Source organism: Syngnathoides biaculeatus, chromosome 18 (assembly GCF_019802595.1).
Source record: "Syngnathoides biaculeatus isolate LvHL_M chromosome 18, ASM1980259v1, whole genome shotgun sequence".
Lineage (NCBI taxonomy): Eukaryota > Metazoa > Chordata > Actinopteri > Syngnathiformes > Syngnathidae > Syngnathoides > Syngnathoides biaculeatus.
The window spans coordinates 19,854,390-19,877,720 of NC_084657.1; the positions used below are offsets into that span (position 1 = coordinate 19,854,390).

Consider the following 23,331-nt stretch of genomic DNA (forward strand, 5'->3'; position numbering starts at 1 on the left):
ATGACTTCGAGGGACTTAATTTCTCCTGGGTTGTTGGTCATTTCCATGATATGTGTATCGTGGGATTCTCAGTCTCAAATGTCAAATTATATTGATAATTCAGGTTAATAGTAAAGCAAGATTAGTTTGAAATGTTGGAAATAAAATTGGGCAGGTTAAAACGTGAAAAAAGTAAAATAAAGTTCATACAAACAATTATCAGTAATAAAGTCGAGCTGAAATAGCCATATCCTTAACGTCAATCGATAGAATCTCAACATCCTTAGAGATGACCAGGTCGAAGATGTGACCATGAGTGTGAGTTGGACTCTTTATATGATGAGAGAAGTCAAATGTGTCTAGTGTGGCAAAGAGTTCTTTGGATTTTATTTCCATGTTGGTGTTAACATTACTGTTAAAGTCTTGCGCTAGTTGTTGTCAGTACATATAATTGACAAGAGTTCTGAAACATCCTCAATATATTTTCAATTATATCTTGGAGATCTATAAATTAGAACAATAATATATGGGTCATGTTGAACTACAAAACATAGATATTCAAAGGAGCTAAAATCGCTCAGTATAATTTTTTTTACACTGCAATAATGACTTAAAAATGAAAATGTTTTTTTTCCCCCTATTCGACACTTGTTCATAAAAAAAAAATGCTGGTGTTGTCTCATTTAAAATCCTATTACAGCTACTTTCTGTTAACCACGTTTCACTTAATAAAGTGTCCAGATCATAGGTTGCAATGATGTCATTAATCAACATATATTACCCAGTGACGTGACATTAAAAAGCGCTCATTTCACAGAGATAACTGAAGACAAGGTCTTGCTAACATTTTATCCTCACTAAGTTGGAAATTGGGGTCTGAGTTATTCTGGAAAAGACCCGGTAAATATCAGTCAAATTTACACATAATCTTCATGGGTGGAAGAGGGGCCTTTTGCATCTTAGTAGATGGTGGTTTCAGGTGGGGGGGGGGGGGGTAGGTGGAAGATCTTGGAGGATCTAATACGCTACCTTTAAGTGGTGGATGGAGATGCCTGGAGTCCAACACTGACAGTTTTCAACCTATCCTTCAGACCTCACGTAATTAAATTGAAAAAGTGGGATCTGGAAACATTGAGTGAATTTCGTCGAGATAGCCAGCCGAGCTTCATCCATAGCTTCGTCCGACGGAGACAAAAGTAACTCATTTGCAGGTACATTTAGCTACATTTAGCAAGCAAACACACTCCTTCAGTCATTGTCACTTAAAAAAAAAAATTGTCCCACTTATTCAGGTTAAAATGTAACATCTGTTGCCCGTACAGATTTGAATTTTCCATTAATAGTACATCCACCTTTGGGGAACTGAAGAACCCATGAGTCGAATGGCTTTACGGAGTGACCGAGAAGTTCTTTTTAAGCCTTTGCAAAACATAAAAAGTACTCTTCTGTTACTTTTTTTGTTTTCTTTTTTTTTTTTTTTTACTTCCAATTCATACATCCAGCAGACGTTTGACTTCCATGCAGTACAGTATGCAGTACAGCCAAAATAAAAATGTAATTGAGGTTTTTTTTTTTCTATTATGTTCCATTACAGCAATTCAAAAAATTATTTTTTCACAGCACTCGTTATATGTCTAAACTGCACAGGTTTTACTTCAAGCAGAAGTAGGGGCTCGTTTCATGGACAATGGCAATCACAGAAGATGGCATTCACTTGCACCAAAGAATAAAGGTTGTTTTCTCCATTTTTGCCCCCAGAAACAGATTTGGCTGAAAGTAGCTGGTATTTTACTGCTGGTTACTTACCGTACTTTACGGCCTATAAGCCGTGACTTTTTTCACACGCTTTCAACCCTGCGGTTTATGCGGTGATGCAGCTAATTTGTTTTCCCTCACGGTTAGGGTTAGGGAGCTGCAATGGGACACTCGAGCGAAAAAGGTAAGAGTGAGACCGGTGGAATACATGTGCCTAGGGCGTGACTTTGCCCGGTCTGGCCCTGTTAGCACTGCGCTAGCGTGTTACTGCTGTCTCAGTGATTTTTACCAAAGCAAAGCAAATTTATTTCTATAGCGCACTTCTTACACGAGGTAACTCAATGTGCTTTACATGATTAAAGGCATTTGAAAACAAAGATAAAACATTTAAAACAGGATAAAACAAAAATGACAAACAAAACATAAAAAAAAAAAGTTAAAACCACATACAGTACAAGTAATATGATCAAAAAGTGGATATATTCTAAAAAGCATGAGGAAAAAAAAGAAGTTTTCAACCTGGATATAAAAACGAGTGTGTTTCTTTTTTAAACGGCCCTGTTAGCACGGCGCTAGCGTTAGCACGGTGGTGCTAGCGTTAAACTCTGTATAGCATCTTTCGTTGTAATTATCTTGTGTTTGAATGTGGGCACTTGCGGCTTTTACACAGCTGCGGCTGATGTATGTCACGTCATGTCATTATCCAAGCCGCTTATCCTCACAAGGGTCACAGGAGAGCCGGAGCCTGTCCCAGCTAGCTTGGGGGGAAAAGCAGACTACACACTGAACTGGTCGCTTGTTAGTCGCAGGGCAGCGTATGTTTATACCAAATAGTATTTCCTTTACAAATGTACTGGGTGAAGCTTATAACCAGGTGTGTTCTTGTAGCCCAGGAAGTACGGTAATAATGACATCTGATCGAGAAATTTTTCTTCCCCAGATGAAAGAAGAGAGGCTGGTATTTCTTTTGGTAGTTTTGGTGTTGACACCACCATAGTACACAATATTCTCTGGTTCTTGGAAAATGAGTGAAATAGCTTGAAAATGCCTGAAAGTCTAGGAGTTTCCTGCTCAGGGAATGGCTGCCAGTGAATGAGTTAAATGCCTCATCAAACGGCACGTTAAAAAAAAAAAAACAATAACTAATAAAATTAGAATGCATACAACAAGTGAAGCAACCAGGTTGAGGTGGCACAGTAGTTGACGTTTTGGCTTCTTCTCCTCTTTTGGTCCACAAAGTTGCTCTTTGTACTCGGTTATTGTTCTTGTACACATTTTCACACGACGAGCACAGCACTGTTCGCTCTAAGTTAGAAGGATGAGGAAAGCATGTGGAAATTTAAAATGCAAAAAATTAACTTTGGGTGTTTACGATTTGGACATTGCGGGTTAAAACGGCAATGCACAAAAGTCAACAAAGCGAAACGGTAAAATGTAACTACGCATTGAGAGATAAAGAAGACCGGTATTTTTTTTTTTTTACTTCAGGAGACAATTGACCCCTCCGTAGAAATTGCGTCATCCGCATCACTGGCCAATCAGAGGCCAGAGATCTGTATGAACCACGCCCCTTTTTCCGCACCCGCCGTCCCCTCAGACAACAATGCATGCTCCAGTATAGCTTTTGTTGGCGTTTTATCGCGTATTTGGGTTATTTAACAAAAAATATGGTTAAGAGGTGTAGTCACGGCCTTTGTAATAGTGACGACAGGTATCCTGAAAGGCTAGTTGGTGGAGTTCAATTCGTAACCTTTCCAAAACCGAAGACCCAGTACGAAAAATGTCTTTGATGGATCAAACTTTGTGGAAGACCGCATCATCAACTGAATCCATCAACCGGAACAGAATAGTTTGCACGAAGGTAAGTCCTATATTTGATTTTCAATACACGTCTCATATAAATGAATTAGCAGTTCTTCGCTTGCATAACATAGCTACGTGTGAATGATTGACACACTTGATCTGTGTTGAGCGATATTTTGCGATGATCTGACTGCACAAACGTGTCTCTTTGTTGGCGGCTAGCGAGTCACTTCCCTCGCTTCTGAGATGTTTTTTTCCTCAAAAAGAGCTTCAGTCTCAGAAGGAGCGTCAGAAAAATTAGAAAATCGCTCTGGTTCATCTGTCATTTTGTCTGGCACAGCGTGTTTTCAATGCCAAGGGCTCCAGTGTGATGTCTGCTCATGACGTCACAGACAAATATGGCAACCACTGTGATGCGCATTGTATCCAGTCAAACTGACGTAATGTTGAGCAATTATAAATCGGTCTCAGCTCACTTTTCACGACTGTTATTATCATCAAAGTGATTTATATTATTTGTAGTTTTGATAACAGTACCCATTTTAATTTTGGATTTTTGTCATTTGCACTTTAACTTTGAGTCTTCAATTGAAATGTATTTTGTGCTATTTTGGCAGCACGGTGGATCAGTTATAAAGCGTTACCCTCACAGTTCTGAGGACCCAGGTTCAATCCCTCCCCCGTGTGGAGTTTGTATGTTCTCAACGTGCCTGTGCGTGTTTTCTCCGGGCACTCCAGTTTCCGCCCTCATCCCAAAAACATGCAAAATTAATTGGACACGCTAAATTGCCCCGAGGTGTGTGATTGTGAGTGTGGCTGTTTGTCTCGATGTGCCCTGCAGTTGGCTGGCAACCAGTTCAGGGTGTACCTTGCCTCCTGCTCGTTGACAACTGGGATAGGCGAGAGCACTCCAGCGACCCTTGCTGCTAACGAACAAGTAAACAGACAGTACAGATATGACGCGGATTTTTTGTCACGTTCTGAGAGAAGGATTATGTCGTTGGTCGCCGACGGAGCTTTTTATTCATCCTGCTCCTGACAAACAAGTAAACGGACACTACTGATATGACGCTATGTTCTGAGAGCGATGGATCTTTTTATTCATCCTGCTGCTAATGAACAAGTAAATGGACACTACCGACATGATGCGGATCTTTTGTTACATTCTGAGAGAAGGATTATGTCGTCGGACGCCGACTGAGCTTTTTATTTTTGCTGCTTTTGGAAAAGTTGTTTGAGTTTGGTGACCATACCTCTAGTTAGCTAGTTAGCTCGTGTTACACAGTACTAAACTGTTTTTGTACTTCTATTTTATTGTTTTGTGTGTTGTCTTGTATTGTGTGTGTGATTAAATTGTTTTCAACACAATACGGGTGCTTTGTTAAATGTTGTCGGTTTGACCTTGGGCATTTATTCTGAATTCTCATGGAACATATGCCATAAACTGTGGGACAAATTAGTCCCCCGCAACTATTTTTATTTCTCTATACAGACCTACCTGTCATTTAGAAGACACAAAGCTCTCGTCCTTTGCACCCATGCAATCCATTTTTCATGAAGAACTGGGTGTCTTGGAAAAGTGTGAAGAGTGAAACCATCCTCCCGAGTGTTTGTGCAAAATCCAGCAATACGACATTTTGGCTAACACGATGAAAAAAAGTAATTTTTCGCTGGTACAATAGGTATAAACCAATATAAACACTCGACCCCGCTACTGAAAAAACACCACTTCCTGGTTCTGCTGCAATACAAATTTCTCAAGAGGATTTTCATGGTGGGAGATGCAAAAATCCATTTACAAGCACATGACGTGTGGTGAAAAAGTGAAGTGGATGGGTCCATTCCGGCTGCCTTTTTTTTTTAATTAAAAAAATACAAAAAAAATCATGCTTTACGTGTCAGAAGACCTTTAAAGGTCAAGTGTCATCAAACGGATGATTTTTGGTATATTAGTAATGAAAACCCCACAGCCAATATGGTCCCATGTGTTTTTTCAGTGCTGTCGTCCTGTCCCATGTGCAGAAAAACACCCGCAAAGCATGATGCTACCACCCCCATGCTTCACAGCAGGGATTGTGTTCTTGGGATGGAACTCATCATTCGTCTTCCTCCAAACACTGTGAGTGGAATTATGACCATAAAGTTCCATTTTGGTCTCATCTGATCACAAAACCTTCTCCCATGACGCCTCTGTATCTTCCATATGGTCATTGTCAAACTTAAGATGGGGCTTGACATGTGCTGGTTTAAGGGCCACTGTCATGAAATGCATGATTTTTAGTATGCTATTAATGAAAAAAATGGTAGCCGACATGGACCCATGCGTTTTTCCAGCACAAAACATGATTTTGACGTATACAGCTTTTTGTAACTCCCGCCATGAAAATCCTCTCAGGGATTTGTTTTTGAGAAGAAGCAGGAAGTGACGTAAAGGACAGCGGCGCCCCCTCGTCGACTCATTTGTTTCCATTAGTTTTACCTCCGGGAAGGTAGCCCATTGTTCCTTCGTGTTAACCAAAATGCTGGCTCGTTGCATTGCTGGACATTGCTTGAACACTCGGGAGGATGGATTTACCCTTCATAAGTTTGCAAGAGACCCAGTTCTTGTGAAAAATGGATTGCACGGGTGCAAAGGACGAGAGCTTTGTGGGTTTCACATAACAGGTAGGTGTGTATACAGCTACGAAAAAAAAATAATAGTTTGGGGTGGACCACGTAATCGGTCTCTCTCATAACATAGCAAAAGATCCGCGTATGAAATGTGTCGATGTGCGCATCGCCCAGCCAACAATGTCTCACTCAGCCTCATCTCGATAGTGTTCATCATGTACTGCGGTGACTTTGAACATACCCGTAAAAGCAGCATAGCTCGGCTCCACCTCCTCCTTATATACCAAGGCGCCGAAACACAGCCACACCGGCTGAGGTGCCGCGTTCGGCAGTCACAGCTTCTGCGAAGGCTGCGTGTCGGGCTTTGCGACGGGGGCGGCTCTGAAGAACCCAGCCGAGAATGCGTTACACAGTCGCGTGCGCGCATAAAGCGCCCCAGCTCGACTGTGACTAAAGCAGCACCGCTCGGCTCTGTCATAAGGCACACCGGCTGGCTGCGATGAGCCGCGATGGCTCATCTCCGCCGCGGAAGTGGATCGGACGGGATGCGGTTTGGCCGTGATCGGATATCATCTGAATATGGCTCGAAACAATAGTGTAATATTGCCCCGGTAACTTCACTCGGTTGTGTGGTGTTGTCGTTTTCGAAGCGGGCTTCGGTGTCAGAAGGGGCGTCGGAAAAATCCGAATATCTCTGTTGTTCGGCTTCCATAGGAGCAGGCACTGCGCGTTTTCAATGGCGGAAGTGACGGTGACGTCAAGGACAGAGGACGCAACTAATACGGCAACCACTTGGATGTCGAGGGACACTCAATTGCGCAACTTTGTGCATGGATGACACGCTCTCCGTTCACTTTTTTTTCGTATGGATATTGAAGTGAATACTGTTATATGTGTTTTTCATTACAATATCTATTTTAGAATGTTTATAGGGATGACAGTCCCACTTTAAGGAAGTGGTGCAGGCAGTGCATGAGGCACTTGGCCATGTTGGCCCACTCCCAATGCGTAAGGAGTTTGAGAATTTGGAACTTTGGGTCTCTGAAAAAGCCATTCATGCCACGTTGCAGCAATGTGACTTGTTTAACAGGTACAATGCCAGATGTCCAGGACACAGAGGAGAAGGCCTTACAATTAAGAGCATTGTGGCGTGGGGATCGATTTGTATGGATGTAGCTGGACCTAAGGGAATAAATGGGGCAAAAGGTGAGAAATATCTTATTGTGCTTGTTGATTCAATGTCAGGGCACTGTTTGTGTGACAGCTGTGAGAAAATGCTATTAGTGTATTGAGAACACGAGAAGAAAGCTGTAAGTGGCTTGGAATTCCGAAAAGAATTCCTCAAAGAAAGAAAAAGAATTAAGAACAAACAATGGCACCCATTTTAAAAATACTCTGGTAGATAAATGGTGTCAGGAATGGTGAGTTAGAAGAGTTTATTCACACCCATATACCACACGAACTCATGGTGAGGCTGAAAGGACCGTGGGTCTTGTTAAAAATAGCTTGGGACAGAATTCCAATGGTAAAGAAAGGAGTACAAAATCATTAAAGTTGGCTGTTGGCTTTAACGGGAGACAGGAGTCAGAGTCCTTCCTCTTGAGAGGAACTGAACCACTGCCCATTCGTGTCATTGGAGGCGGGCCGTGAGCCAACCAAAAGAGATGACTTGGCACTCCATTCCAAGTTAGGCAAAGGGTGTGGTTCCGAGCACGAGACCAACCCAGAAACTCTGTAGTGAAAGATAAGTTTGATAACGCTGACATTGTCATAGAAATATTGGATGCAAAATTGCACTTACAGAAGCAGGGAATCCAAGGGGTAGAGCATCTGAAACCAATTCACACGTCTCCTACTCAAGCCAAGAAATACATTGAAGAAAATGAGTATTTTAGGTCTGGAGACTGGCTAGGCCAAGCCAGAACTTTGATATGCTTCTTATGGAGCCACTCCTTGGTTTTCCTGGCTGTGTGCCTCGCGTCATTGTCATGTTGAAAGACCCAGCCACGACCCAACATCAACGTCATGAAATGCATGATTTTTAGTATGCTATTAATGAAAAAAACGGTAGCCGACATGCACCCATTCGTTTTTCCACCACAAAACTTGATTTTGACGTATACAGCTTTTTGTAACTCCCGCCATGAAAATCCTCTCGAGGGATTTGTTTTCGAGAAGAAGCAGGAAGTGACGTACATGGCAGGGCCGCCCTCAAGTGGACTTGTTTGTATCTATTAGTTTTACCTCCGGGAAGATAGCTAATTGTTCCTTCGTGTTAATCAAAATGCCGGCTCGTTGCATTGCTGGACATTGCTTGAACACTCGGGAGGATGGATTTCCCCTTCATAAGTTTGCAAGAGACCCGGTTCTTGTGAAAAATGGATTGCACGGGTGCAAAGCACGAGAGCTTCATGGGTTCCAAATGACAGGTAGGTGTGTATACAGCTGCTAAAAAAAATAATAGTTTGGGGCAGACCACGTAATCCGTCTCTCATAATGTAACAAAAGATCCGCGTACGTATGACAGGGGTGCTAAATGTGTCGATGTGCGCATCGGACAGCTTCCGCGTCAGCTCGCCCGCAAAGGCTGCCGTGACGGCTCGCCGGCGAAGGCTGCCGCATCGTGCCTCGCGGACGAGCTCGGCTTCGGCCAAGCTGCCTCATACATACTCTTTGGGAGTCTGTCGTCGCTCGCGGCCGTAAAGGGGCACGGCTCGGCGTCGAAAATGAGCGGCGCCGAGCAGCAATGGCTGAGCTCCGCTGCGGATGTGGATCGCACGGGGAGGCAGTTTGGCCATGACCGCATATCATCTGGATATGGCTCTAAACTATAGCCTAATACTACCCCCCGGTAACATCACTCGGTTGTGTGATGTTATCTTCTACGAAAAGAGCTTCCGTGTCAGAAGGGGCGTGTTCATCTCACATAGTAGGGTCCACAGCGTGTTTTCAATGGCAAATGTCCGGGCTGATGTTAAGGACAGGAGATGCAGCCAATATGGCGACCACTTGGATGCCACCGAATGAGACTTCCACAACTTTGTGCATGGATGACTCGCTCTCCGCTCATATTTATTTTTTCGTATAGACATTGAAGTGAATAATGTTATGTGTATTTTTCATTACAATATCTATTTTAGAATGTTTATAGGGATGACACTTGACCTTTAAGCAGGGACTCTTCCATGCCATGCATGATTTCAAACCATGACGTCTTAGTGTATCACCAACAGTCACCTTGGAAACGGTGGTCCCAGATCTTTTCAGGTCCGTGATCATCTCCTGTCATGTAGTCCTGGGCTGATTCCTTACCTTTCTAAGGATCATTGAGACCCCACGAGGTGATACCTTGCATGGGGCTCCACTTCGATTGAGATTGACCGTCATGTTTAGCTTCTTCCATTTTCAAATGATTGCTCCAACAGTGGACCTTTTTTCACCAAGCTGCTTGGCAATGTCTCCATAGCCCTTTCCAGCCAAGTGGAGTTGTACAATTTTGTCTCTGGTGTCTTTGGACAGCTCTTTGGTCTTGGCCATGTTACAAGTTTCAGTCTTCAGTCTATGGGGTGGACAGGTGCCTTTATGCAACGAACGACCTCCTAGAGGTGCATCTGATTCAGGATAATACATGGAGTGAACGTGGACATTTAATGGCAGACTAACAGGTCTTTGAGGGTCAGAATTCTAGCTAGACCCGTCTATGATTTCTAAGTGGGAGAATTTGCAATATAGCAGGGTGTTCAAATTCTTATTTCTTCACTGTATTTATCATGTAAAGTAGACTAATTTGAGAACAATGCGTATTAAAAAAAAAAAACCTGTCTGTCGCAGAGGTGGTTAGTAGTCTGTGTGTATGCGTGTGTGTGTGTGTGTGTGTGTGTGTGTGCATGTTTGTGTTTGCGTGTATTTCATACTGCCTTTTATTTGGTTAGCTACCATCGAAGGAGCGGTCATCACTTATAGAACCACAGATGGAATTAGGATCGGGATAGTGCTAAAGGAAGGATTGGATCCCCCAGCAAAGAGCCACTCAGGCGGATTGAGGCTGACATAATTTGCATTATTTGCTAATCGGAAAAAACGTTAGAAACCTTATGGGTAGGAGTAGGTTTTATGAAACCTAGATGCACCCAAGTAAATTGGAGCAACTGTAGCAAAAGGACACTAGCTCAGTTAAAGTACTAGGAGCATATACTGTATTTGTGCAAATGACCATTTTAGATAGTTTATAGTCATTGGTATTTTAAAGAGGTAGAGGAGATACTAGAACTATCTGAGGGCCATTGAGATGGAATGCGAGTATGGGAATTCCAACCGGGGTGGTCAAAGGATCCATATTCTGAAGTGTTTGCAGTAGGAGCTAGCATGGAGGTGATAACCCCCCAGACACCTGGAGTGTAATTGTTACCTATCTTTTGGCCAACTGAGTGTGCTTCCTCCAGTGGATACGTAGAGGGAAAAAGAAACATCAAATCAAAGGTAATGAGACCTGAGAGACCAAGAACCGCTTTATCCCTAACTCAAGAAGAGACCAGCCCCATGGTTGGCAGATCAAGTGGCGTGGGAAGCAAAGGATTTCTACCCATACCAAAAAAAAGAAGGATCAAGTTCAAAGGAACAAGAATGGTACGTCACACTCGTGATCCAGATCAGGCCAGAATCGCCAGAGTGTTGGCCTCCCTTTGGAAACAAGCTTGAGGTGAGGAACACTCATACACATCTAAACATCTAAATAAAAATCTGGACCGAAGCAATTTAAAAACGAAGGGCCGCAAAAATAACACCTAGGGGCAATTGTATTTTGGCTAACACGAAGGAACAACGAGCTACCTTCCCGGAGGTAAAACTAATAGAAACAAACGAGTCCACTTGAGGGCGGTCCTGCCATGTATGTCACTTCCTGCTACTTCTTGAAAACAAATCCCAAGAGGATTTTCATGGCGGGAGTTACAAAAAGTCAAAATCATGTTGTGTGGTGAAAAAAAAACGCATGGTCCATGTTGGCTGCCGTTTTTTCATTAATAACGTACTAAAAATCATGCATTTCATGATGGTTGCCCTTTAATATCAGACGAATGTTCATTAAGGGAAAAGGCATGGTGTATTACCAACACCCACCTATTTTCTGCGCCGCTTATCCTCACGAGGATCATGGGAGCGCTGGAGCCAATCCCAGCTGTCATGGTAAATTTTGACTAACGGTGAAATCCCACTTTTGCGGAAATTTGGGTTATCGCCAGGTTAGGAACGGATCCTGTTCTTAGACCGAGGACTCCCTATATAATGTGCACTATTGACTTTTGACAATGGTGTGTGTGTGTGACAATTGTCCACGAGAAATTACAATAATTCTATATTCTGAGGTGTTTATTTAAACCACACATACGAGCAAAATAGGGACATAATTTAGGTCTGGGGCTGGAATGGATTAAATCCATTTTGATTTATTTGATTGACTGGAGAATGTTTTTGGTGGCAAACCTAGTCACAGAGTAAACCAAATTTATAAATTCAGGTTCAATTTGTCATCCAGCATGACAGATGCAGTTTTCCAACCAAAAAAGTAAATGTTTCTTTTCAGTCTACTCCAATCAATCATTTTTGATACATATACCAGTAAAACGTTGGCAGATGTATTGCTACAAACGTTTTAGCACAAATGCTCATGCTCAACACTTGTCAGCAGGAGGCTTTTACCAAAGTACATGGAACACGGAACACAAGAACATACAGTACATGAAAATCGCATGCACCTCGATACGATATCTATAACCTCACCTCAGACAAGAGCCGTTCGAACATTTGGCTGTCTCGTTCACAACGGAAAGATCTTTGACTGCAAACTGATTAAAAGTAAAGGGAAAATGTTTCTGTGTGTGCTCTTGTAGTTAAGGGCCCCTTTGGAGAATTGACCCCTCCGTGGATATTCCGCAATCCGCGTCACTGACCAATCAGAGGCCAGAGATCTGCATAGACCAAAGCCCGTTTTTGCTCCCGCCATTTTCTCTGACAACATTGAATCGTCCAGTATAGGTTTAGTGAGCGTTTTATCGCGTATTTGGGTTATTTAACAAAAAATATGGTTAAGAGGTGTAGTCACGGACTTTGTAATAGTGACGACAGGTATCCTGAAAGGCTAGTTGGTGGAGTTCGATTCGTACCCTTTCCAAAACCGAAGACCCAGTACGAAAAATCCCTTCGATGGATCAAACTTTGTGGAAGACCGCATCATCAACTAAATCCATCTAATATCAACCGGAACACATATGTTTGCACGAAGGTATGCCCTATATTTGATTTTCAATACATGTCTCGTATAAATGAATGAGACGTTCTTCGCTAGCATAACACTGCTGCGTGTGAACGATTGACACACTTATTCTTTGTTGAGCGATATTTAGCGATGATTGGACTGCACAAACGTGTTCCTTTGTTCGCGGCTACACGGCTACAGTAAACCGGACTGTGTTTGCACGAAGGTATGCCCTATATTTGATTTTCAATACACGTCTTGTATAAATGAATGAGACGTTCTTCGCTAGCATAACACTGCTGCGTGTGAACGATTGACACACTTATTCTTTGTTGAGCGATATTTAGCGATGATCGGACTGTACAAACGTATTGATTTTTTGCTGGCTCGCGGCCAGAATCTTAACCAGACTGTGTTTGCACGAAGATATGCCCTAAATTTGATTTTTAATCCACGTCTCGTATAAATGAATGAGACGTTCATCGCTAGCATAACACTGCTACGTGTGAATGATTGAATGAAATCAGAAGCATGGCGTCTCTCTCAGTTAAGAATGTATTGTAGTGTATTTGCCATTTTTACTGTTTGTCTTACGTCAGCGCACGTGGCGTGACTCACTTCAGGGGGCGTGGTTAAGTGCCCTGTACGGAGGGGTCAATTGGTGATCACAATCTGAGCAGATAAAAACTTTCTCGCCAGCGTATCACCAATTCAAGAGATGTATATACAAAGATGAACCTCCACTGAGAAATATTTTCAGCAATGGTTGTCAAAGTGATGTCATAACTTCAAACACTTCATCCTCATCAGCGTGATGTTCGAACTAAGAGCAGCTTGTGATTCTTCACAGTGGCCTCCAGTCATCTATTGTCATGCGTTGACTTGAGCTGCTTGGACGCATTGTCCCTCTGTTACAATCAAGGCCCTGTACTTCATTGTCCACAGCTATATTCACCAGCGCACTTGTGACTCTTGGATTGATACTTATAAGAGAATCGTAGACCACACAGTGAGCAGTAATAAGGTCTCTCCCCTGTGTGTGTTCTTGTGTGCGTTGCCAAATGTCCCTTTCGAGAGAATCTTTGACCACAAACTAAGCAGGTAAAAGGTTTCTCACCAGTGTGTGTCCTTTGGTGTGTGGTCAAATGACTTCTATGAGTAAATCTTTGATCGCAACCTAAACAAGCATAAGGTTTCTCTCCGGTATGAGTTCTTGTGTGTATTGTTAAGGTTCCCTTTTGAGAGAATCTTTGACCACAAACTGAACAAGCGTAAGGTTTCTCTCCAGTGTGGGTTCGTGTGTGTATTGTGAGCGTTCCCTTTTGAGAGAACCTTTGACCACAAACTGAACAGGCAAATGGCTTCTCACCTGTGTGTATACTAATGTGTTTTCGTAAACTTCCCTTATCGGAAACCTTTTGACCACAAACTGAACAGGCAAAAGGTTTCTCTCCCGTGTGGGTTCTGGTGTGCCTTGTCAAGTTCCCCTTATCAGAGAATCTTTGACCGCACACTGAGCAGGCAAAAGGCTTCTCACCAGTGTGTGTTCTTGTGTGTGCTGTCAGATGACTTCTATGAGAGAATCTTTGTCCGCAAACTGAACAGGCAAAAGGTTTCTCACCAGAATGTGTTCTTGTGTGTACTGTTAAGGTTCCCTTTCGAGAGAATCTTTGACCGCAATCTGAGCAGATAAAAGGTTTCTCTCCAGTGTGTATGATGATGTGCTTTTTCAAGAGAGACTTGTAGACAAATGTCTTCCCACACTGAGAACATTTCCAGCGCTGGTTGTCAGTGTGACATATATCACATTCTGACTCTTCATCAGTGTGACGATAGTGTGACGCGTCGTCACTCTCCGATAGTGGAGCTAAGAGGCAGTCTTCTTGTGATCCTCCACACAGGTCTCCAACACATTCTGTTGCCATGTGTTGATTTAATATACTGCTTGGAGGCTCAGCCACTCTGTTCTCCTCACTTTGACCTTCATCTTCACTCTTTAAAGGGACACCAACCGACAAAAACTTTGTGATATTATCCTCCTGCTTTTCCTCTTTGATCTGAGGGTGCTCTTCCTCCTTTTTGATGTGACAATGCTCTTCTTCAGCTTTGATGTGAGGATGGTCTGACTTCTCCTCTGCTTTAATCTGAGTGGGTTCTTCCTCCAGTAGGTGTTGTGTCTGGACCACATCTTTAATGGGAGGGTAATCTGGCTCCAGCTCTCCAGGATGAAGATATTTTTTACAGATGTCTGCAGGACACAAGAAAATGAAAACAAAATTTGGTAAAGTCAACTGTGTTGTGGCTTTGTTTTTTTTATTTCTGTTTATATTTATAATTAATATTAGATAAACCAAATGAGTGAAAAAAGTTCAGATGTATTAGAAAATCTGACTAAAAAGTTGCAAAAAAACAAAAGTATATAAAAACTAAAATGTAAACTGTTTTTATCAGCCTGATCAGTATCGGTCGATAATTAGAATTTTCTTCAATATGCTGCCAACTCGTGTGGTCCCCTCGGTATGGGTCTCCTTATTATAGTTGATGTTTTTGTGTTTTGTTGTCTCTGGACTCAAGTACACAAAGGAAGACTTGCCCAACGCCAAAAGGCAGATGAACAGAATTTTTATTATTCTTTAAATTATGTACTTTGAATGCATATTTTTGGGGGAGAGGGGTCGGAAAGGATTAGGCTAGTTACATGTAAAAAGGCCTTTTAAATATTAAAAAAAAAATCACGTTACAAAACGATTTCCAGAATTAATTATTTTCAGAGGTAGAGGTCCCACTGTATGATTTCTTTTGGTCCGTGTCAAACAAGTTACCAGTAGGTGCAGTAGATTCTCAGAAAACCAACAAGACCCAGCATTCACAATATACACACTCTTGAGGCTGTGCAACTGGGCTATTTGTTGAAACAGGTGTGTTGAAAAAAAGTAGTGTGGCACTCAATAAATGAGGTAAGCAATATTCTGAAACGCAAGTGTGAATCAGGTGGCTCTTATTTTTTACTTTTTTACTATTATTACTTATTTATTTAAGCCAGCACCTGTTGAACATGCATTTCTACTTGGAATCCTGAGGAAAATGGGTCATTCAACACATTTTCTGAAAAACAAATGTGAATCGGGTGGCCCTTATTTTTTACTTTTTTACTATTATTACTTATTTATTTGAGGCCCCGTAGCTCAGTGGTTCGAGCACTGGTTTGGTAAACCAGGGGTTGTGGGTTCGTATCCCACCGGGGCCTCCACTCCCTGAGAAGGGTTGCGTCAGGAAGGGCATCCGACGTAAAAATTGTGCCGCCAAAAGAAACATACACACTTATTTATTTAAGCCAGCACCTGTTGAACATCCATTTCTACTTGGAAGCCAGAGTAAAATGGGTCGTTCAACACGTTGTCTGAAGAAAAGGTTTTAATTCTTGCCCGAGTAAGTAACTTGTAATCACCCGGGACAGAGTGCGTAACTCACTGTTTTTGTTGTTGTTTCTGCTTAGCCGTTATGGCCTTTTCAGGTCCGACAAATCGGACCGATTAGGGAAAAAGATCTATGACAAATAAATATTACACCATCTTTTAAATTTATTTGAAGGAGCATTAAGTAATGTGACAATAATTAGAATGTACAAGGTGTAAATTACTAAGTACTAACAAATTATAGCGTGAATGTCTGAATGCAGCCCTAATAGTAATACTAGCCCTAATACAACCGTAGCGGCTTTCTATTTGTTCACATTTGCCTTGAAACTGTGGGACGAGTGAGATCTGCACACGAGATATTACTGAGCCACTTCGCTTGCCGTTTGCTCGACATTTCTTCTGTTTGGGGTCCCTGGTGCGTAATTATTTTCAGAAATCGGAAAAACCGTCTGTTCCCTTCTTTGCTGAACTTGTCATAGTAGCCAATAAGACAACACGTGTGCACCATCGTCTCAAAAGTCAAAAAGCGTACGTAACGCAAATTGAATTGTGAGAAGAGCAGTGCGAGCAGTACATCAGGTCACGTATTTTACTTGTTTCTTTTTCTGTGAATGTATTGAATATGGAGGATCTCAGGGACGATTAAAGTGGTCATTCTATGTTAGTTTTGGGGTCAAACCAAGATATACAGTATGCATGTTACTGAATAAAAGAAAAACAGCTGCAATTTTCCTCCAATTTCGTTGTGCTGGATTTCAGGTATGTGGATTTCCCGGAGATCCACCAAAATTGTGTTGTCCCCCCCCCCCCCCATTGTTTCACGCTAGGTAATCCTTGTTCTTTTCAGATTATGTTGTAGGGAAATCGCTTGACCACATTGTTTTTTAAATATTCAACTCAGATGACAAAAGTGTTTCTCAATTTCAACCGCCCCCCCCAAAATAAAAAAAAACTGTCATAAGATTACTGTTAACTGCAATTGAACGCACAGTTTCAGTTTGTGCTGGAAAATGAGATGGCTTGACCAGGCACCATTGAAAGACATACAAATGGGCTGCTTGATTAACTTCCAACTAATAAAACTAAGAAACCGGACTTTTTTTCTCGAGCCAATGATAGTCTGTTTTATGTTTCTGTTTTTAATCCAGGTGTGTTGGAAGTTATGTTAAATATACATTTCCAATATTTTTAAACAACCTTCACATGCTTGATCAATATGTTGTCATGACTATTAGCTCTGGTGAGTAATACTTTTTCCAAGGTTATAGTAGAGAACCTTCACATCCTTTACTGATATGTTATTAACTGCCGTGTGCGTCATACTTGTTGTCGATAATATAGTTTCTCTTTCTCTATCTCTTCCACTTCAACGTGAAAGGGGTGGGGGTCTTAGTTTGAACTTCAGTAAGGTGTGACAACTCCTAAGACATGTACCTTTTCCTCTCTTGGCAAAGATTTTCCTTTCTTTTTGTAAAAACCCTAAAAAGACAAGAAAAAGATTTGCCAAAATACAAGTACAGTAATTTAGCAGCCTGACTACGAGATGCCACTTGTCGTGAGGCTGCATAAAGCGTTTTTCCAAAGGTAATCTGGCCATCATCAAAATACAGTAACGAGGATTCCTTTACAAAAGATACGCGGGATCATTTTTAACGAAATAACGTAGTTACCACTAAAGTGACAAAAAGAACCGCACAAACCTGCTCTGTGTAGCACAACTCGAGGCTGCTTGCAAAGAGCATACAATCGTTGACGTTGTCGCTCGTTCTTCTCTTTTGTTCCAGGAAGTTCCTTCTCGTACTCAACTATCCTTGGATCACACATTTTAACACGGCAATCCACAATATGACACTCGATCTCTGCTTGACGACGTTCCTAAACGCGTCTTTGTGTGCAGCGAGCTAGCAAAAGCTAAGATATGCTAAGTGGCTCGAGAAGCTTCAACATCCACCAAGAAGAAACTATCCGAAGACGAAGACCGGAGAAATGATTTTTAGTCAGTCCAGTAAAGTAGTAGAACGCGTACAGTGCAAGCATTAATTCGGGTGGAATGGGTAGAGCGCCAGTGGTTCCACAAAGATGGGGAGTCCACGGAAGTATGGACGTCGGGCAATTCTTTTTCTTCTTCTTGGTCATTTTCTTCTTCTACTTTTTTTCTTCTCTAACTTTACACGAGAAACAAACGTCACGTCAACGCACACAAGCAAATCTTTGCATCCCATTTACTATTTACACCTGCAGGAGTTTATATCAGTTTATTAAACTGTTCATACATTGAGAGTCTTAATAGCATTTTGATTTTGAGATACTTTAATCGAGAGGATGCAGAGCCTTTAAGCCCGCTTTACAAAACAGTAAAAGATGTTTCTTGCAGGCAAATTGATATTTATGAATATGAAATCTTGCCATAAATATAATGTAATATAAACGTTTTGTTGGATTTCCCGTTGAGTCACTGATGGTGTAGTGGTATACTCGGCTGACTTTGGAGGTGGGCAGCGTTCCGTTAAGTTCAGTTCCCACTCAGTGAATGTGTCTAAATATGTCCTGGGTGCGACTGACTGGCGACCATTTCAGGGTGTAGTCTGCCTTTCCTTTGAAGTTAGCTGGAATATACTCCAGGACTCCCTTATGAGGATAAGCAGCTTTGAAAATGGATGGATGGATTGATTCATTTCCCGTTATTATACTTACATCAGTGAGCCTAAACATTCCATCCATCCATCCATCTTCTTAGCTGCTTATCCTCACAGGGGTCGCGGGAGTGCTGGAGCCTATCTCAACTGTCAATGGGCAGGAGGCAAGGTACACCCTGAACTTGTCACGACCCATGATGCAGTTTGCCAGCCAATCGCAGTGCACATCGACAAACAGCCGCACTCACAATCACACCTCGGGGCAATTTAGAGTGTCCAAGTAATGATGCATGTTTTTGGGAAGTGGGAGGAAACCAGAGTGCCTGGAGAAAAGCCACGCAAGCACGGAGAGAACATGCAAACTCCACCATGCCCCTTTACATCCATCCAACGTAACTTAACATTATACATATTGGGAGCAAAAAAGTCACAGATCCCAGTCCACAGTTTTATGAGAATAGGGGCAATACCGAAATAAATCACGTGTATTTCAACATGTACAGAGCAAAATGTACATTTCACATTAATATCTATTTTGTATCCCTTAACAATATGGTCATTAGACAAATTTATTGAATCATTTTGCAATTTATTTAACCTGGAAGTGTTACACTTTAAAGAAAGGAGTCACCCAGTTCTTTGTGCAAGATATTAACTTTGTGTTTATTTTATTTCTGTAAACAGCAGAGAATAGACATTTGGCTCACAGCACATAAATAACATCCGCAAACAGTTCTCACGCGCTATACGTCTCCTTGTGCAACAGCTTCTTCTGCGAATTCGAATCACACAGCATATAAGATAAATGTATTGAAAAAAACTGTTTGAAACAATGTATCTTACCCGTATAGAGCAAAGAATACACATTTAGCTCACTGCACATAAATAGCATCCGCGAACAGTTCTCATATCTCCTGGTGCAGCGTCGGCCGGGAGCTGCAACAAATTGCCCCCCCACCCCTGGCGAATTTCTATTACTATGAGAACGGACACACTTAAACGAAGCAAATATGTTATACATGTCCAGAGTCACAAGAGTTGAATTTGAGGGGTAAAGTATTTTTTAAAAATGTTGTGTTGTGTATTGGGTGGGCAAAAAATAATGTTCATAACTGGAAACGTTATTAATGTCTAAGCCATTCCACTCCAAACACAATGTGCCACAGAAGGACCAGGAATTAGTTGTGATTAGTAAGGGGGAAGTTCGAAAGGCACAAAAGAGGATGAAAAACGGAAAGGCAGTTGGCCCTAATGACATACCTGTGGAGGTATGGAAGCAATTTGGAGAGATAACAATGGTGTTTTTGACCAACTGTTCCAACAGAATGCTGGTGAGAAGATGCCTGAAGAATGGAGGAAGTGTGCTTTTCCCCCATTTTTCAAAACAAAAACGATGTTCAGAGCTGTGGGAACGACAGAGGAATAAAGTTGATGAGCCACATAATGAAATTATAGGAAAAAGTGAGAGCATGTCCATTCCAGCAATGTAGCACCTTTAGCTCATAAGATCCATTGTAAATCTCAAAGTTGGTTAAAAATACCAGGCATAAAGTTTTAAAGGTGCAATCACGGTGATGTTCAAGCAAAAGAGCGGAAACATTGAAATTAATAAAAGGAACAGATTGCGGGTAAAGACGACAGCTTAGTGGCAACATTAGTTAGCCGGGTTCGCAAGGAAGGGTTGATTAACGTGCTAAAAATCATGCATTTCATGACAGTGGCCCTTTAACGTGACGCTGGGTTGCACGGCGTTCATGGCCTAGCGCTAGAGTGACTCAGTGTACACAGAAAGATTAACCCAGCAGGAAAAGCACACAGCGGTGCTCATAGGAAAGCACACATTTATTATTTCAAGAGCAATGACCAAGGACGAATGTAATGCCTTTGCACTCGTTCAGTAATAGCCAGCAAGTCAGCTTGCAGCTACTAGTCAGTCTGCCAGAAGTTAAGTAATGGCTTAATGTCCACAAGCTTTGTCTATATTATTTAGTAACCCGAAGCATACAGAACAGTTCAATGCCACCATGAACTTATTTCTCAGACTAAGTAAGTAAATTAAATACAGTTGGAATTAAATTTGTATCTTGATAGGATGAATTGTTACGATATAGCCTTTCTTTTCACTGCCTGTTGTGTTCCAAAGAGCTGGGAACCATCAACAACACTTCATCAATGGGTGGGTTCAAACAAAAGGTGTTCTGTCCTGAGTTGTTTGACACATGTGGCTGTAAACACTATGAAATGAAAGCTAGAATGCTGACCCTTTAGTTTGCCTTTAAACGTCCACCTCCACTCCATGTATTATCCTGAATCAGATGCACCTGTGTGAGGTCGTTAGCTGCATAAAGACACCTGTCCACCCCATACAATCAGTAAGACTCAAACTTGGAACATGGCCAAGACCAAAGAGCTGTCCAAAGACACCAGAGACAAAATTGTACAACTCCACACGGCTGGAAAGGGCTACGGAGAAATTGCCAAGCAGCTTGGTGAAAAAAGGTCCACTGTAGGAGCAATCATTAGAAAATGGAAGAAGCTAAAGATGGCGGTCATCCTCAATCGGAGTGGAGTCCTATGCAAGATATCACCTCATGGGGTCTCAATGATCCTTAGAAAGGTGAGGAATCAGCCCAGGACTACACGACAGGACTTGGTCAATGACCTGAAAAGAGCTGGGACCACCGTTTCCAGGGTGACGGTTCGGAATAAACCAAGACGTCATGGTTTGAAATCATGCATGGCACGGAAGGTTCCCCTCCTTAAACCAGCACATGTCAAGGCCAGTCTTAAGTTTGCCAATGAACATTTGGATGATACAGAGGAGACATGGGGGAAAGTTTTGTGGTCGGATGAGACCAAAATGGAACTTTTTGGCCATAATTCCACAAACCATGTTTGGAGGAAGACGAATGATGAGTTCCATCCCAAGAACACCCTCCCTACTGTGAAGCCTGAGGGTGGTAGCATCATGCTTTGAGGGGGGTTTTCTGCACAAGGGAGAGGACGATTGCACTGTCTTAAGGAGAGGATGACTGCGACCATGTATTGTGAGATTTGGGGGAACAACCTCTTTCCCTCCGTCAGAGCATTGAAGATGGGTCGTGGCTGGGTCTTTCAACATGACAATGACCCGAGGCACACAGCCAGGAAAACCAAGGAGTGGCTCCGTAAGAAGCGTATCAAGGTTCTGGCGTGGCCTTGCCAGTCTCCAGACCTAAACCCAATCCAAAATCTTTGGAGCTGAAACTCCGTGTTTCTCAGAGACAGCCCAGAAACCTGTCTGATCTAGAGAAGATCTGTGTGGAGGAGTGGGCCAAAATCCCTCCTGCAGTGTGTGCAAACCTGGTGAACACCTACAGGAACCGTTTGACCTCTGTAATTGCAAACAAAGGCGAATGTACCAAATATTAACATTGGTTTACTCAAGTGTTCAAATACTTACTTGCAGCTGTATCACACAAATCGTTTGAAAAAAAAAAAAAAAAGACATTGTGATTTCTGGATTTTTCTTTTTAGATTATCTCTCTTACAGTGGACATGCACCTACGATGAAAACTTCAGACCCCTCCAGGATTTCTGGGTGGGAGAACTTGCAATATTCCGGGGTGTTCAAATACTTATTTTCTTCACTGTAGTTCTTGGTTATTTGAGATTGAGAAGAATAATTCCTACCTGAAATGAAGTGATCATTACAAAGCCATGTGCGTATTTTGGTTGGACTCCATCCATCATGTTTAGTTGCCGAAATCCATCAATATTTTCTGGTCTTTTGAGCTGGTGTTCCATAGAAGAATCTCTTTGAATATCTGTCTCATCAGCTGTGACAACCAACAGCACAACAAGTCTCGGACATTGTGAATATTATGCTCCTGTTCAATGTCTCTCACCATGACGAGCAGCTCTGTTTGACCGGCAATATGGCGCGGTGAACAGTGACGTCACGTGCACAAGCTCTATACCAGCTGTCATCGGGCAGGAGGTGGGGTACACCCTGAACTGATTGCCAGCCAGCCGCAGGGCACATGGAGACAGACAATAGTTGTACTCACAATCACACGTAGGGGCAATTTAGAGTCTCCAATCAATGCATGTTTTTTGGGATGTGGGAGAAATTTTGTTTCTTGCATGCCAATATTTTTAATGTCCACTTGGTGGTGCCAGAGGTGATTGAACCACATTTTGAATCTTCTACATGACTCAAAGAAATTACCTGGAAAGCTTCCCTGCTTCAAGGAGCTTCATCTCACCAACACTACTGAAAAGGCGTGTGCGAGCAAGGCATCAGACAAACCTGACTCAGTTCCTCCCGTTCTGTCAGGAGAAATGGGCAAGGATTTCCACAGAGTACTGTCAGAAACTTGTGGAAGGTTACCTAAAACGTTTGGACCAAGACATGCAGTTCAAATGGAATGCTACTTGATACTCAGTAAATGTATGGAAGCCCATGACCACAAAGAAAGTAAAACTCTCAAAGAAATTCTCTCTCTCACTATTGTGCCATTTAACAAGACTGAGCCTAAACAGGAGAAGTTTAGAATGATTTGACTTTAGACAGTGGGGCAAAACAATGAAACGTGTATCTTTGCAGTGTATGTTAACTTCTGGTTTCAACTGTAGGCCTTTCCTCCCCAGCCCTCCTTGTGTGGGGTTTTATATTCTCCCCGTGCCAGCGTGGGTTTTCTCCGGCCACTCCGGTTTCCTCCCACATGTCCAAAACATGCAACATTAAAGGGCCACTGTCAGGAAATGCATATGTTATTAATGAAGAGACGGCAGCCGACATGGACCCATGCGTTTTTTCACCCTAAAACATGATTTTCACGTATACAGCTTTTTGTAACTCCCGCCATGAAAATCCTTCCGATGGATTTGTTTT

The 23,331-nt window shown here is 42.2% G+C and overlaps 1 protein-coding gene across 3 annotated transcripts in view; it reads right to left on the bottom strand.

Annotated features, from left to right (window-relative positions):
- Window positions 1-17,935, bottom strand: part of LOC133492148 (zinc finger protein OZF-like) — a 29,998-nt gene extending 12,063 nt beyond the window's left edge. For 2 of the 3 annotated variants that reach the window (XM_061804148.1, XM_061804149.1), the window contains exons 1-2: window positions 17,520-17,935; window positions 14,022-14,648 (exon numbers count right to left, since the gene is read on the bottom strand). In XM_061804148.1, coding sequence (XP_061660132.1) covers window positions 14,022-14,648; window positions 17,520-17,643 — 751 coding nt within the window. In that variant the 5' untranslated portion in view covers window positions 17,644-17,935. Of the gene's footprint in view, window positions 1-11,193; window positions 14,649-17,519 lie in introns of those variants that run through there. The other variant, XM_061804147.1, reaches the window with a different exon arrangement.
- Between the last annotated feature and the right edge of the window lie 5,396 nt (window positions 17,936-23,331).